At 36.8% G+C, this 16303-nt stretch overlaps 2 protein-coding genes across 4 annotated transcripts in view; both read left to right on the top strand.

The window, feature by feature from the left end:
* The window catches only part of LOC113168853 (connector enhancer of kinase suppressor of ras 2-like), a 28756-nt gene extending 24227 nt beyond the window's left edge, over positions 1-4529 (top strand). Inside the window, exons 22-23 of one of the 2 annotated variants that reach the window (XM_026369891.1) lie at positions 39-2600; positions 4483-4529. In XM_026369891.1, coding sequence (XP_026225676.1) covers positions 39-86 — 48 coding nt within the window. In that variant the 3' untranslated portion in view covers positions 87-2600; positions 4483-4529. Of the gene's footprint in view, positions 1-38; positions 2769-4482 lie in introns of those variants that run through there. The other variant, XM_026369890.1, reaches the window with a different exon arrangement.
* A 2863-nt stretch (positions 4530-7392) lies between these two features.
* rnf167 (ring finger protein 167) lies at positions 7393-14146 on the top strand. 2 transcript variants are annotated; one of them, XM_026372408.1, is made up of 10 exons: positions 7393-7465; positions 9243-9373; positions 9941-10021; positions 10106-10243; positions 10325-10412; positions 10504-10594; positions 10719-10824; positions 11134-11227; positions 11321-11401; positions 11873-14146. In XM_026372408.1, the coding sequence occupies exons 2-10, from the start codon at positions 9269-9271 to the stop codon at positions 12295-12297; spliced, it is 1209 nt and encodes a 402-aa protein (XP_026228193.1). In that variant the 5' UTR covers positions 7393-7465; positions 9243-9268; the 3' UTR covers positions 12298-14146. The 2 variants fall into 2 exon arrangements, with proteins under 2 accessions (XP_026228193.1, XP_026228195.1); XM_026372410.1 differs by having other exon boundaries at positions 7422-7486.
* Positions 14147-16303: the final 2157 nt, after the last annotated feature.

A 16303-nucleotide genomic window follows, 5' to 3' on the forward strand; every position in this document is an offset into this window, starting at 1 on the left:
TCTGCTGATTACTAATTATCACCTTCACTTCCTTGCAGAATGTCCCACTTCAAGACACAAACCGGTCGTTGGGTTTTTTAGGGTAGCCTGCGCGGACCAGTGTGTTGATTAAACATCGACCTTATTGCCTCTGCGTGTGTCTCACACAGCCAGCACCCTGCTGTTGGAGATAAAAGGCACCGAAAACCATCTTTTACCTGCATGGCTCTCCATCTTCTCTCCATTTATTGCTCCCTCAACCTCGCTCACCATGCAGGAGCACGTTAAAAGAGGAGGGCTATCACAAAAGGCAAAAAAAGATGTCTGGCTTGATAAAAATAACTCATAGGCACACAGGGTCAGTGGCAAATAAACACTTTGTGTTTGTGTCAGAGAGCTTTTCATCGCTCATGTGCATGGCTATCTCCCCTTTGCTTCTGTTGAATCGTTTTTAACATTATGCTGCAGTTGTGTAGAAACCGCTCAGTGAGGTTTGATGGATGAAGGAGTTAAAAGCGAATCTTTGGATGTACACAACATTTTGTTATGCATGTGTGTATGGGTATATTTGTTCTATGAGTGTACAGGGTGTTAGCATATATACTGTATATATATTTAATATTACATTACAGCAACAGAAGTAATTACACAATGTTTTGGGGTACTTATACAAATTGTAAATCAAGTGCTGTGCCTCAGTGATTGTGAATGTACATTGTACTTTTTCAACAGAAATGGCAGAAGATAATAGAAAGCAAGCTATTCCTCAGAACAGGGGCAGGGAAATATAATGCTCGGCAATAATGAACTAGCATTGTAAATTACAAAGGAATGATCAGAATAGTTGTCTATTTTTGTATGCATGCTGTCTACCTGATTGTTTGTAAAATAGTTTTGTATTTCTAAGTATGTTTGGTCCAGAGAATACCGGTGTCCAGTCCCTCTACCACATTGAGTTTTGAAGACTTATTTTGCAAGTCGTCTCAGAAAGTTGATTTTTTTAAGTGTTCACCACAAAAAGAGGAGTAACTGTATTTATTAAGTGTTTAATGTACAAGCATGCTTTGTATAACTAAAGCACACTACATTGCCATTTGAAATTGACCAACATTGCACAAGTGTGCCACATTGCAGCTACATAACATTTTTATTAAATAAAGTATGGGCACACATAAGAACCATTGTTAATTTTTTTCTCATAACTTCATTACTATTTTTAGGTGCTTTACCCAGGTGTCTAAAAATAGTAATAGTACAAAGGGATCAAGGATGATAATAATATGCAAACATAATACACATGTGCCCAGTACAGACAAAGCCTCAGGCCTTCTTACAGGATATGGTAAGTGTTCTAATTAACAAACAGAAGGGGGTCAGCACAAGAATCTAGTGCCCTTTCTGCAGTTTCTACAGTCTGATATTTCCAGAAACACAGAACATACCTGTCAGGGTGAAATAGGAACGAACATTTTACAGGCTAGGTTTTAGATGCAAAAAAGTTTAATGTGGAAACCACGAGGAAGGTAAATTTCACTCCAGAAATGAGAAGCTACAGCTCCATTTTTCAGGCCCAGATACAGTGCAGAATGTTACTAACATTAGAGAGGACACATTTATCTGCTCAGCCCCGGATCCATTTTTAGATCTCTATACGATGATCTCATAGCTGTCGTTATAGCTTTTAATTAGTGATGATAGATATAATATGTTAAAAAAGCTAACACTGTTCAGGGAATTCTTGCAATACATATAGTTATTCTGTTTACCAAGAGGTTTTTTGATGTTGTATGCATCAAGTTGTTCCAGTTTGGTTTTTACTTTCGTTCACAAAATATAGTTGACTTGCCCAAAGCATGAAGAAGAAATTGAATTTCATTTTATTGCCACTGGCAGTCATTCAGGTATCATAATGTTTATTTTCTCGTATAAATATGTTATTGTTTTGTTTGGATCTTCATCCTTTTGCACAAACTTGCACAAATCCATACATAGAATGGATACGTAGAGAAAAAGCACATACTGCACATTTCACTATAGATGTTGAACAGGAAGAGAAAGTAGAAGTGTGTCACCTGTGTCATGACACAACAGCGGTGGTGGCATTCATCAGCAATGGTGCTGAAACAGCTTACACTGAAGGGGACATGGAAAAAGAAGGAGGTTGTGAGAACGGTCAGGAAGACACATGCTGATCCCACAGTGTTGGCCAGCGAAGGCACACCTGCAAGGAGGGTCAACAGCTTAGGAGCCCCTAACCTGGGAGTGCAGATCGCCATATATCTACTTTCTAGATTGACAGAAGAACCACCACCAAGCTAACAGCATGCATCACTGCAAACTCTCTGACCATAAGTCCTGATAACAAACACAGAGAAAAACACTCATGTAACACAGTGTACTCACAGTGCGCTCAACATCCTCTTTCATGGCCCAGCGGCAGCATCTTCACCCTCCCACCATCCAGCCGGAGGTACAAAAGTTTCCAGCCCTCTTCTGCCAGGCTGTACAGAAGCTTCTGCTCTCAGACTGTGAGGATTTTCTTTAACAGCTTTTTAAAAGCAGTTTGACTGAAATTCAACCAGTGTGTCAAGATCACTAGAGAAGGAGAAAAACGTTTGTATGTAAGTTGTTTCTGCTAATGTAAGAATGCTCGTCCTTTAACCTTAAGACTGTGTTGTGTCGATACTTGTTAATTCTCTGGGGTACATGAGAGACAGCATTTTGTTTCCCTCTAAGTTATGTTCACATATGAATATGTTAATAAATCTGAATCATGCTAAAGACTTGCATATTACCATCCTGATATATTCTGTGCTACATGGTACATTGTGAAGTAGGAGTACTTCTTTGAAGTTTATTAACCTCAGTCGGCTTTTGAAAACTCACAAAAATAATATTCATAGATGATTAGGCACTAGTAAAGAAGCAGCTAAATATTAATTTGAGGAATTTTCCCTTGTTTGTTTGCTAACAGCTATTTTCTGGTGTAAACAAGTTATTCAATCCGTTTGACTATACAGCTGACTTGTCTTTCAGAATAAAGGTATAGTGATTTTAATCAGATAACGCAATGTATAAAATGTTTAATAAGACGAAGCACGGCATAAGAATGGAAGAGAGCTGGAATCTGCATCTTATGTTATGCAATTTAAAAAAAGAAATATGGAACTTCTGCACATTATCATCAAATTAACGTTACAAGCTTTCAGTCAAAGAGAGTCTAATTTCAGTGAAACATTAATGCATGTTTTCACTTCATGGCACTCTTTTATAAAACAGGAAATACGCTTTTATGGAACATTTATGGAACAGCTGAGGCAAAATGAGTTTGCATAAATGTCCGGAATCAAGGGCAATAACATACACTTAAACAAAACACACTCTATAAATGGATTGTTTGAGATACAAGCTCATTTGCAACTAAAACATTGGAGCAATGAGTCTACTTACAGTAAAGTGTGGTTATATGAACATTTGCTTTTACAGACTGGACAAACATAATGTGCATAAAATATGTTTAAACTACTTTCCACCATTACCTAGAGAACAATTTCACAAATTACATTTACATTTGAAGAGTTGTAAATTTCTTTCTTTTACAAATAAAATGTTGTGAACACTGGAAATAAATCTTTACATCTTTCCTTTATGGGGGAGGCAGGGCCTCACAAAGGCTCAGCTTTAGCCTGCTGATGCTTCACTAATGCTGGGCTACATCAACAATAGCTTCCAGTTTCCATTTTCAGTGGATAACACCATGATATTAATTGTGCCATGCAGAAAGTGTTCCATTCTGTTCGTCCATTATATTCAGATAACTATTATTGTGTTCAAAAATATTCAAATTTAAAAAAAACTTTGGACAACATGCTGTTGTCAAAATGTTGTTTTGGTAATCTTAAGGCTGCATGCTTTAGGAAAAAAAAGACCAGGACAGCAGTAAGCATATGAACTTTTTACAGGCAATTATTTACATCTTCCTACTGGCTCTAGGCCTGTTAACACTATGTAAACAGTCTGTAATTAATGCCATTCGCTGACTCTTTCCCCTGGTTCTCTGCCAAAACCTCAGCTGATGAGTAAAAATGAAAACAACAACAACAACAACAACAGTATCTGGAAAACACAGAACAAAATGCATTTATATTTTACACCATGAACATCTGTATCATCTGTTTATAATCTGGACCTAGCAGCTTCTAGTGCCCCCCTCTGCACACATGCTTTCTTCTACAGAAACACGTGTGTAAGTGAACATTTATGAGAAAATGTCTTCTCTGACATTTAACAAGAAAAAGTTGGCCTCTGTGCTTATGTCCTCAGTCTTACAAAGCATTGAAAAGAGCACTTTGTCTCTTGTCTCATGACAACATTTGGTCATGAGCTGGGCAACACTGATGTAATTTTCCTAAATGTAATTATGTTTATAAATCTATAATATAAAACCAAGTGACCATTGTGCTGCTTCTTATTTTCACTCCTCCCCCTCTGACCAAGGAACAGACATTCTCGAGCCTAATCCTCATTTCGGAGCAACAGCACCAGGCGCAAACATGTCTTGTTATCGTGTGGCTGTGTTGGTGCTCTTCGTTGTCTTACTGCTTAATGGTAAGTCTTCATATAGCATCTCTGCATGTTTTTGCACATTATATTGCACATTGTTATTTTTCCAGGTTTCCACAATATGTTTTTGTGCTACACCAGAAGGATTTGACCTTTTAAACTCAGGTAATTTTTCCCAATTGTGATTACAGTTGTGGAGAATGAGGCTGCATCCTTTCCTTTTGCTTGCCCCACTCTCAGTGGTGTGTGTAGAAAGGTTTGCCTCCCAACAGAACTGTTCTTTGGACCTCTGGGTTGTGGAAAAGGCTTTTTGTAAGTTTTGGTGTACGGGTGCCGTAGATGAATACATTTAGCTATTTACTGCTCAGAAGAATATATATTTATTGTTTCTTTTCTTATATTTCTAGGTGCTGCGTGTCTCATTTTCTATGAGAACTGAATAACATGAGATAGCAGTGTGTGTCTGGTCCTTCAGTGCAGTCCTGAAAAATGTCACTCAGGCTTGCTAAACAATGCAGAAGCGAAGCGACAGAAGACTTAGATTGGAGAACCATATTTGGCTTTTTATTTAAATATAACATGGTTGACTTTGTAATGTAAAATTAAATCCATAAAGTTTTTTGTTGATTTAATAAAGCTCAAAATGGCTGACCTGCAGTCAAATGATAAGTAAAAATCATTGTTTCATTGTATCTTTGACATTTATAATAAAATATTATTTAATTAATATTAATATGAAATTTTTAAATATTGTAAAAAAATCTATTTTCTGCTCTTTGGTTGACCTATTGTATAACCACAAAACAGTTTGTTGTGTACGGGTCTCCACTCTCAGTTGGTCCCTCCTGAAGAAAGAGTGCACAGGACTTGATGCTCATAACACGCCAGAAACAGACATCACAGTTACCCATCATCACAGGATATCACACTTCTGCTGCTACTGTGCAGAAATCAGTGTGTAGTAGCATCACAAGAAAAAACATAATACTATTGTTCTAGCTTCTATTAGTTTTACTCAAAGTCATAGGTTTTTAATTTTCTTCTTAGATGACAACATGCTAAAATTACTTTTACATATGTATTTACAGATGTAGAAGAAAATTCTGGTACCCTTCCGGTAAAGAAAGAAAAACCTACTTTGGTTACTGGAATAATGTGAAACTAAGAAAAGTAATAATAAATAAAAATTTACTATAAATTAACTAATGAAAATCAGACAATGCTTTTGAGTTGTGGTTTAACAGAAGCATTTTTAAAAAACAAAAACACTGGTCAGGTTGGTAGGACCAGTAACTGCACTCTGGAGATATACAGCTCCAAGGTTGAGGATACCTTCAGAAGAAAATAGAGAGATGAGGAAACACCACTACGAGATGTATATATGTATGTGGCTATATGTGATTAGTTGCATTGTATGTTTAGTTTAATACACATTCTATTTAAATGGAATTTGTTTTGTACTTTTAACAGACCCTGATGAAGGCCATGAGCCGAAACGCGTCTGTTTTATATTAAATTGTTCTACAATCTGCAAGTGTTGCTGGAGTTTTGATGATTGATTTGCTTCAGTTTGCAGTATGCCACCACTTGAGGGCAGTGCTGAAGAAAAGATGGCCTGATAACTGAATTCCTTTGAGCTCTGTTCTCACACTAAGACTGTTGCCCTCGGACAAATAATAATTCATTAGCTGCAGCTGTCCTGTAGTCTCCCTATATATGATATTTTACATTAGCAAGTAGACAGGCTCTTGTAGTTGATGTGCCTATGTAGCCAGAAATGTAATCATTCAACTCATGAATGCCCTGCAGGAAGGAGTCTGACATGACAGGAGTCTGCTCCTTTGACTATAGTGAAACTAGTGAGTGTCTCTGTAAAATCTATCATTTTGTTGTATGTCTGTTAAATGCAAAATAAAGACCCTTCTCGATAGATCATAAGATATCATAATACACAGTTGTGGACACCCCTGGGCCAAGACCCCCCACTGCAAAAAATCTCTGTAGCTCCAAACCTCAACTCTCTACAGTCACTCTGAACCAAATAATGTGTTTAATTTCACTATGGTAGGAAGCTATGTACATTTACTAACAAAATTTGTGTGTGCATTAATGGCTAGAGTATACAGTTATTAAAAAATCATATTACTATATACTCTACGTGTATATGCACTACTCTGAACGTCGTCTGAACGGAGAACACAGACACTGTCCACAAAAATGGTGACCACAAGTCCTCTGTCAAGGTCTGTTCACCCTTTATGTGGTCTCAGTCACTGTTTCATGTAGCACTTCTGCACCAGTGGCATGAAATTAAACTATAGGGTGTGAGTTCACAGAAGGACTGAACAAAGTGCCGTCTATTAGACAGTACCAACCACTCACTGCACAGCACAGTTCTGTAAACCTGTGGATGATATTCAGTGGCACTTTACTGGTACCTGTTTAACACACTGATTTAATTGATTGTTTGTATGTGTGTGTGTGTGTGTGTGTTACCATCACTTCACCTATAGTTATTTTCGCTCAACCAGCTTACTCTTCATAGTCATTTACAGTTTTTATTGTATTGTTATAGTAGGTGGCTTATCATGTCTCATCTTTTGTTTTCAGTTTTATAGAAGCTAAATTATCTTGTCAAATCTTTGTCATCAATGCATATCATGGCAGAGGTATAATTCATGATTTAATTTTGCAGAGTTTTTATTATTATTTATTATAGCAGACTTGCACTAGTTTGGTTTGTATATAAGTAGCTGCTGCACCATGCTTACTGTAGTTTCACACGGAGAATAGAGCGTCCGTCTTGCCGCTGGTGGCGCTGTGGCTGAAAATGCAGGTGAGTAACTTCGGGATCACAACACGAAGAAGAAGCAGGAAAAGGGAAGCAATAACAAACAAACCAAGCAGCTCCAAGCTAACGCAGGTTGGAAAAACAAAAACACAGGCAAAGTGTCTCTTTTATTGTGGAGAAACATGTTATTATAGTATTTACTGCTAATCGTGTCTCGTCGTGTCTATACTCACTACATAAAAGAGACGACTTAACGTAACGTTAGCGGTTATCTAACAAATGCTAATATTAGCCAAACGGCAGCCAGCGAACGGTAATCTTCCGTGGTTGTCGTTTTCTTGTTGTAGGATTGTGTGTCGACATTGTTAAAACAAACTTCATCGATTTCACACGGTGACATGTGAGAAGTGCGATTATAACCACCACGGGATATTAGCTGGATAATACACACTAATGCTACTCTGAGGACTTTTGGTATTTTGGAGTACAACATTAATTAAATTGAAGTAACAGTTAATAAACGTAAGCTAGCTGGTTTTCCAGTCCAGTGTGGATCCGGCTAAATTGATGTATTATTAGGTTAATTAATCGCTTTTTCAGGAGTAAGAGTTGTTTGTGTTTCTCGCTACGTGATGAGGAAATTCTAGCTACATATTAACAGGTTTAGCATTGCGACACAAATGCAGCATGCTCTTTGTTCATTGTTTTTCAATGAAACAAAGAGGCATCCTCAATAACAAAGGGTGTTACAGCGATTAACATAGATTAAACGTGGTATTTTCAGCACGTTTAATGATATTATAAAAGACGAGAAAGTACTGTAGGTTGAGAGCTAATTAATGGCACAAAGAAGCTAGCGCACATATTCAGGAGTGGCCAGGGACCATTATCATTTCCTCGATTGTTGTGTTAAACATCTGGCTGTAAAGTTACTCTTACATGCCTACAAAACAGTAGTGAACCAGAACCAGAGCTTGGGTCAAGTAGTTTCTGTACTTTCTCATAATGACATCAGAATGTAAATCAAATGTTGATTATACTTTGTGATATTCAATGTCAAATTGACATGTAAAAGCAGTCCAAGAGGTCATCAGCTTAGTATTTGAACATTCAGCTTTGTGGACAGTTTCTAGATCTTATCCACACCTAATCCGTTGCTCTTCTTAGATATCTGTGCATGAGAATGGAGTTTGTTATGAGTTGTAATAACCTACAATTAACATTTGTATACAAAATATGTATCAGGTTTGCAGTCTGTCATTGTAGTAAAGAGCATTTTACACATTTCAAAGTAGTTTTCACTGTGTACTGCACACACACTTGTATACTGACTATTGTTAGACTATGTTACAAAGACATCAAGATTTCAAGGGGTGATCGGTAGTGACAAAACAAGGCTATGTAGGCTATGAGGATGTATTAAAGACTGCATTCAGGGGTATAAGATAAGAGTATAAGATTTTAGCACAAGGAAAAACAAACACAGTAACTCTTCCACAAGACATTGCATCCAGTTGCATGGTCACTTCAGACAGTAACAGCTAACCATATAAACCATGACGCTTTCTTTAGAGAAAATCTTTGCTTTACTCAGAAAACAAATGACTAAAACAGTTAGATAATCGAGGTGATTAGTGTTTTAACCAAAATATGCAATTTTGCTGAAAGGATATTTATATTCTCACAAAGTAATAGCAAACTGGCTTGACACTTGGAAATGGAAATGCTGGCAAGCCTGTTTACAGTTTGTTGTTTGCATATCCATGTGCATATTTGCACAGTATTACTACTTAACTTATCTATATTCATTAATATGTTAATGTCAGGCTGTAGCCAAACTGCAAACATCCTTCTGGTTGTGATTATTCATTCTTGTTTATGATGTATAACTGTCCTGTCTTTTTTACAGGTTATTGCAACTGTAAGCGACAAAAGATGGTTCACATTGGTGTGTGTTGCTTGGGAGCTCGATTGAGCATCTTTATATTGGTTTTCTGCAGCATACTGGTTTCGTCTCCTGCACATGCCTATATCTATGCTGTAAGTAATCTAAGAGCTTTAGCTTATAGTGGCACACTCACCAGGCACTTTATTAGGTTTTACCTGTACAATCAAATACAATCCAGAACAGCAGCTCTGCCATGAGTTCTACATGTACATGGTTAAAGTTTTTGTTAAAGATGTCAGAAAGGTGACAATTCTACTACAGCTCTGGAAATAAATAAGAGACCACTGCACATTTTTGTCAAATATCCTCTTTATAAGAATGGTTTGATTTTTTGCAGGAGTGGTATACAGTTACCCAACAGCAATGTGATAAACTGGTGGAGAGCAGCCAAAACCTGAGAAACTGATTATTTCACAGTGGTCTCTTGTGTTTTTTTTTGAGAGCTGTATATGTTTATTATTGAAATCATTGTGGGTGGTCAAATCGTAGGTGTTTCTTATAATTATAACCCTATGTAAATAGGGTAGCCAAAACATTTGAAACGCCTCTTAATATGACACACCTCAGTATGACTATAAATAAGCTTGAATATATATATTTCATTATTAATTAATATTTAATTGAACATTGTGTGTTTTTAATATATATGTTTTTTGCAGCATTATAGCAATATGACCTCCATGTTGTTTGAGGACCTACCTGCCTTGTTTGGATCCTCACTTCCCAAGGATGGACTAATGGTGAGAACTTAAAACTGGAGAATAGGTGCAAACTGAAGGTTAGATCATAGTCTTACAATAATAACACTTCTTTCTTTGTTAAAGGGAGTTTTGGTGATGGCCCGTCCACTTAATGGCTGCACAGCAATAGATCCTCCTCCTCCATTGCCACCATTTTATGATGCCAACACCACTAAGTTCATCGCTCTCATCAAACGCTATGATTGCAACTTCGATATAAAGGTCAGTGATGTGTGAATGGCACTGGATATGCTGAATATGTCTGTAAAGTACAGTAGCCTAATGTCAGGATTTGGTTTTCAGGTCTTGCATGCACAGCAAGCTGGATACAGTGCTGCAATTGTTCACAACATGTATTCAGACACTCTACTCAATATGAACTACAGCAATGGTAATAATACAAAATGTGCACAGTTTTAAAATGTACCTATTTATACTATCTTACTAGAATTTCCAAATTTAAATCTTTGTTTGTTTTCCAGTAACCATTGCCGAGGACATTGAAATCCCTTCTGTCTTCACCAGCTACTATGCCGCCCAAATTCTCAGGAATTTCATAATCCCAGAACAAGGGTAAGTAAAAACATGGTTTGAAAATAATTTTTCAAACTAAACATAGATCTAGATGAAATCAGCTGTTTTTAGTCAGCATTAGTGATTAGCATATGTGATACCTTTTTTTTGTCTTTGGCTACAGGGCCTATGTGATCCTTAAGCCGGAGTTTGCTTTTCCACTGTCATACTACCTTATTCCCTTCACTGGAGTAGTTGGCATGGTTATTATTGTTATGTGTGTCATCTTGGTAAGTACGTACAATGTCTTGTTGGGTGTTTATTCAGTATGCAGCTCATCAAAAGGTGTTAAATTAAATGAAATCTCTTGATTGCATTGTATTTGGATCATGGGTATAGGCTGGCTTTGAGTATATCTCTTACTGTATGTATTTATTTAACAGAATGTATTTTTATTACTTTTTAAGTCCCATTAACCTGTTTTCTGAAACTGTGTTTTTAGGGTGATGTCATACATGAAAAAGAAACATCATGTATAATCAGCGTCAGCATGTATAATTCTCATACCATCAGTAACATTGTCTTTTTGTATTGTTCAGATAATACGGTGTGTACAATACAGAAAAAGGCTGAGAAAAAATCGTTTGTCAAAGCAGCAGCTTAAACAGATTCCAATCCACAGGTTCTGTAAAGGTAACAGGATTGAATGAGTTTGACATTTAGTAAACAGTTGAATTTTTACTAGTTTGAAAGCTTTTAGTTGATATCTTGTCTCCACTGTTTTAGGGGATGACTATGATGTATGCGCAATCTGCCTGGATGAATATGAAGAAGGAGATAAGCTTCGAGTTTTACCTTGTTCACATGGTAAATATATTATTATTATAAAGTTATTGTACACTGGGAAAACATCTCTACTAATGCACACAGCTACCACATGTTTAGCAACAAGCCTTCGTTTTATTTGAACAGAAGATACATGCTAAACTTTGTGGCATGAAATACACAGTACTTCATTGTAGGCCTTGTTGCAATTGCCCGCCTGGGTCAGTGCAGACATAGTGAGACTAGAACATTTCAGCCTGTAGAAGTCACTAGTGCAAAGACTTCACCAGCTTCCTACTAGTAAACATGGGCAAATATATAAACTGGAGCAACTGATCAAGTAAAACACTGCTGGATATGTCTTTCTCTGCCTCAACTGGACACCCCATCAGTGACCAGTGTGTATTACCTTGCGTTAGGACCCGCTCTGTGTTAGTTTGTGATACCATCCAAAAACTGCACCATTCATTTTCCTTTGTCAGGTCTTTCATGAAAGGATTTCTTGCTTTTCAGCCTATCACTGCAAGTGTGTAGACCCGTGGCTCACACAGACCAAGAAGACATGTCCCGTGTGCAAACAACGTGTCACTCGAAACAACCCAGAGCACTCTGAGTCTGAGTCTGAGGAGGAAAATGGAGGACGTAGGGAGGAAGAAGGAACGGAGGGGGAAGCAGACTCTGAGCGCACTCCTCTGCTTCGTCCCTCCAACCCGGGGTCCCTTTCAGGGAGCCCAGGCGCTTATTCTGCCACCACCAACACCACTACTGCCCAGTGCCTTGCCTCCCCTCCGCACTGCGACTCCCCCATCCTAGGTTATGACGGATTCTATTCCCCCCAGGAAGACACAGACTCAGAAAGCGATGAGGCAGGCGAGGACAGGCACCACACTGATGACGACACTGCTCAGCTCATCGGTAGGGATATAGTGGAGATCTGATGGTTTCAACTTAACTGCAATTAGATTAACTACACAGAAAGGGCCTTTCTGTCATCGGGCTGTTATCACACCATACTTTAAAATAGTTAGGACATATGTGGTTAGCTAGACAATTAGGATACTTGCAACATAACTGTATCTTTTATAACCAGAGGAGGTCTACTCGTTGGTGTCAAAGCACGTGCAGCACTTGGAGTGAGCAATTTGACTGAAATCATCATTAGCTTTCAGCTTCTCTGCACATGCTCACTCCAATCACCTACTTGTGACTATAGACCTTTTTTTTTTAAGTTCATGAAATGTAATTCATAACCACAACATCCGACCTAACCACTATTGCTGCACCAAATGAGTGGCCCCCATTTATGTCAGTTAAAGTGAGAGAGTGAGTCCTGTAGTTCGAGTCTGTGTAGCCAGACAGGATGAATTCTGAGCTCCTACTTTAAGTGAGTCTATTAGGTAAGGTCTTATTGTAATTGTTTTATATTGAAAGTCCTTTTACACAACTTTGAATAGTTTCCTAAGGAGGTTGTGCAGGTAGGGTTATTTTACTTCTTAACTGTCTTTTTAAATTTCTTATAACAACATTTCAGTTTTGTGAAATGTTTAGAATTTCTCTCACATCCCACAACAGTAAAACATTGCAGAGATGTTACACGCTTCTGCTGTTTTTAGCTTCACCCAGTTTATTGAGTTGAACAAACTATAAATGAAATGAAACTAAAAGTGAATTTGCTTTCATTATTATATACATCATAACGTGTTAAATTGTGGGACCTCTGAGGTATTTTTAGAAAAACACAAACAAACAATGCCTTAAATTGGCCTTGATGATCTCATGTTAAATTAAACGCTTAGAAATTGAAGGGACAGGATCCACACTCCTTTTGTTTTCCTTTTACCTACATGCATTTATTAGTTTTGGCTAGAAAGCTCTGATCGCGGTCTAGCCAGTTTTGTCATGCTTGATTTGCACCTGAAATTGTCAGAGGTCGAAACAAGATGTTTTCTTTATTGCCTAAAATGACCTGTTTTATATTAAGAGCAGAACAAGTAGTACATGTACAGTTTGTAAAATCACGGCTTCACAACTAGAGTGGTTGTTTTTAATTTTAATAGGCTTACTTGGTGTGGAAATTGTCTTGTACTAAGTACTGTATAGATGTCCCCACACTCCCTGTTTACTGAGATGGGATCATTTTTTAACCTGTATTCATTAGATATTGTTCCAACATGATCTGAGAATTTCAGGAATGTAATTTTATGCTATTTTATTCAATTTAAGATTTTTTAAATGAAAAAAATAACATACCCTTAACTTGAACCATACTTTATTCCCTCAGCCGTTCAGAAAGGAGACAAAACATACACCCCAAAACACAACTGCATTCAGCAGAGGAAACATTACACAGGATGTATATAAATTCAGTGTTTAAGGGTTTTGTTTTGAGACACTTTTGGATGTTGGGGAGTTAGAACTTACTTCTAACATTCCATCTTTAAATTTTACTGCTGATTGAGTAAAAGACTCTAAACTACGGAGGTTTAATTAAGATAGAACAGGCGTTATCCAACTTTTTTCTTCTTTTTTTTTTTTTGGCTCCATATGCCTCAGTTTTAGAGACTGTTACCGAAAGCAAATGCAAAAACTGTAATACCCACATGCCTGATTTTTTTCCTCCTTCTTTTAGTGCATGCGTAGTTTATCACACTTAAATAATACATGTACAGTAATGAGTGTAATTCTTTTGTCTAAAGCAGATTTGAGATATATGAACACTACATGTGGAAAGCTGCTTCTAATGTATGATTTTTGATCAAACATTCATATTAAATGATATTGAAAGGGGACTGTGGTGCCATTTGTTTGTTAAGATTGGGAGAAGTAACACTTTTCTTACAGAGGCCTACTGGCAATGTAATAGTCAATTATTAAAAGCTTACAGAGCAAATTGGTGTTATAAACGTGTGTTCTGTCGTAGTTTAATGTTTAAACAGCAAATATTAAAAGTTAAACAGCTATATAATTCTAATAATTACAGAACAAAATATATGTAAATATATATCAATGGATTTTTTTCTACACAAGTAAATATCTGAACTACCTGATTAATTTGTTAAGGTTTTTGTCACAATACTCCAAAATTATTTCTTTTTAAATCAAATTATTAAATGAATCCCAAAGTGAAACTGAAAGAATAAAATAGAGCTAAAGTTTTGACAGTATGTCATGCCATGAAAGGTAATAAAACTAAAATAAAACTATTTTTATACGTAATCTTGATTTCTTTTTCATCTGTGTAAATGTATGGAGCCATAACCAGGTACAGGAAGTTTTATTAGTAATGAAAGGACTGAGCTTTTGTAAGAGCATGACTCACTCAAGAACATGCTCTGGTAATTAATGTATGATCTCTCATCTTACTGAAATGAGCTCCACAGTAACTCATTAGCTGAGGACACCCTACTGAAATTTGTGTTTATAAGGTTCTGTTACACTCATCAATGAACACTATATATATATAATACAAAACCATAATGTCACCATGTAGCATTACTGTTTGTAACATTTGTCATAACTTCATTAAAATCTACCCAATTATCTCTTTTCATATGGTTGTAAATGTGTTTGTGTTATTTTTAAATTAGCCAATATATAACTGTGTATGGTGGTAAATCATCTGTGCCAAAGATCTTCTCTGGGTTAATCAAATTCCCATGTTAATAGTACTTTCTACAGTATAAGGAGATGCCTTTGAGTGGAAAGATTCATTAAGACTTGTTGCAGCTGATGAATTCAGGTCCTTTAATCCGTCCTAACAAGCTCCATGTCTATTTAGTGTATCTTTAATCACATCACCTGCTGCTTTAAAGAAAAGTTCATTCATATTTGAGCTGAATGAACCCTTTAAGACTCCACATATGAGCAGCTGTGTATAGGTTAGCCATTGGCTGGTTATGGCCAATGTGGGACTATAGATTTATATGTTCCTTAAAGTTCCACACAGACTGAGAATTAACATAGATGCACAGTGCCATGACATCACATAAGTGAAAGCCTGAAGCAAGAGAACCTGTAAAGGGTTATTCTTTATATGCAGCAGCAGAGCTAGTTATTGGTGTGATACGTTTAAAGTTGTGAGGAAAGATGCCGTCATACTCTCCTACCCTGAGATCATGTTTCCTGCTGCTCTTGGCTTTGTCTTCATTTGTGCCACTGGATTTCAAAAAGACAACTAAAAACATCAATGAGGTAAGATTTTAAAATAATTATTGAATTATTCATATATGTATATATATATATATATAAATTATTCATTATTGAAGTCATAGTGAAAGTATTATTGTTTATCTTAAGGGTTAAGAGCGTTTAGAAACAGCAGTAATACTTGTATCTGATGGCATCTCTTTAATTCTTCATCACCATTAGGTCATAAATAAGGTACAAAAATGAGGCTGTCCAGAGTTCATTTTAAGTTTTTCGTGTTCCCTTTTGATAATCCTAAAATAAATCTGAAACATATTGTCCAAAGCAGAGAGGAAATAACACCATATAACATGAAAATGATTTACATGCTCATAGGGAGATTCGGACAGTCCTTACCACCTTATGTCCAGTTCTTTCGGAGCTAATGATGGACCTGGAGGAGACTTTGCATTTGGATCCAGAGATGGCATTTCCTTCCCTCAACAAGTGGAATCTGCTTTTATTATGGAGGATGAAGCACAGACAACTCAAGTGTGGCCACGCGTCATCCTTGATTATATGAGGCACCAGTTAAGGTTCAGAGGAAGGACGAAGAAAAGCATAAAAATGTAGTATTATTATTGATAATAACAATATATAGCATGAGGATTGAATCTATTAAAATGTTGTTTAAATGCCATTTCCTTTTACTGTTATTTTTCTTTCACACCTGCTGATGTATGACATTAATGCTGTATGCAAGTTCAGTATCCCAAACCAGTTTTCACTTTAAACCTGCTGATAACATTTTGAAGCGAA

The sequence above is a fragment of the Anabas testudineus genome, chromosome 14 (assembly GCF_900324465.2).
Source record: "Anabas testudineus chromosome 14, fAnaTes1.2, whole genome shotgun sequence".
In the NCBI taxonomy this organism is placed as follows: Eukaryota; Metazoa; Chordata; class Actinopteri; order Anabantiformes; family Anabantidae; genus Anabas; species Anabas testudineus.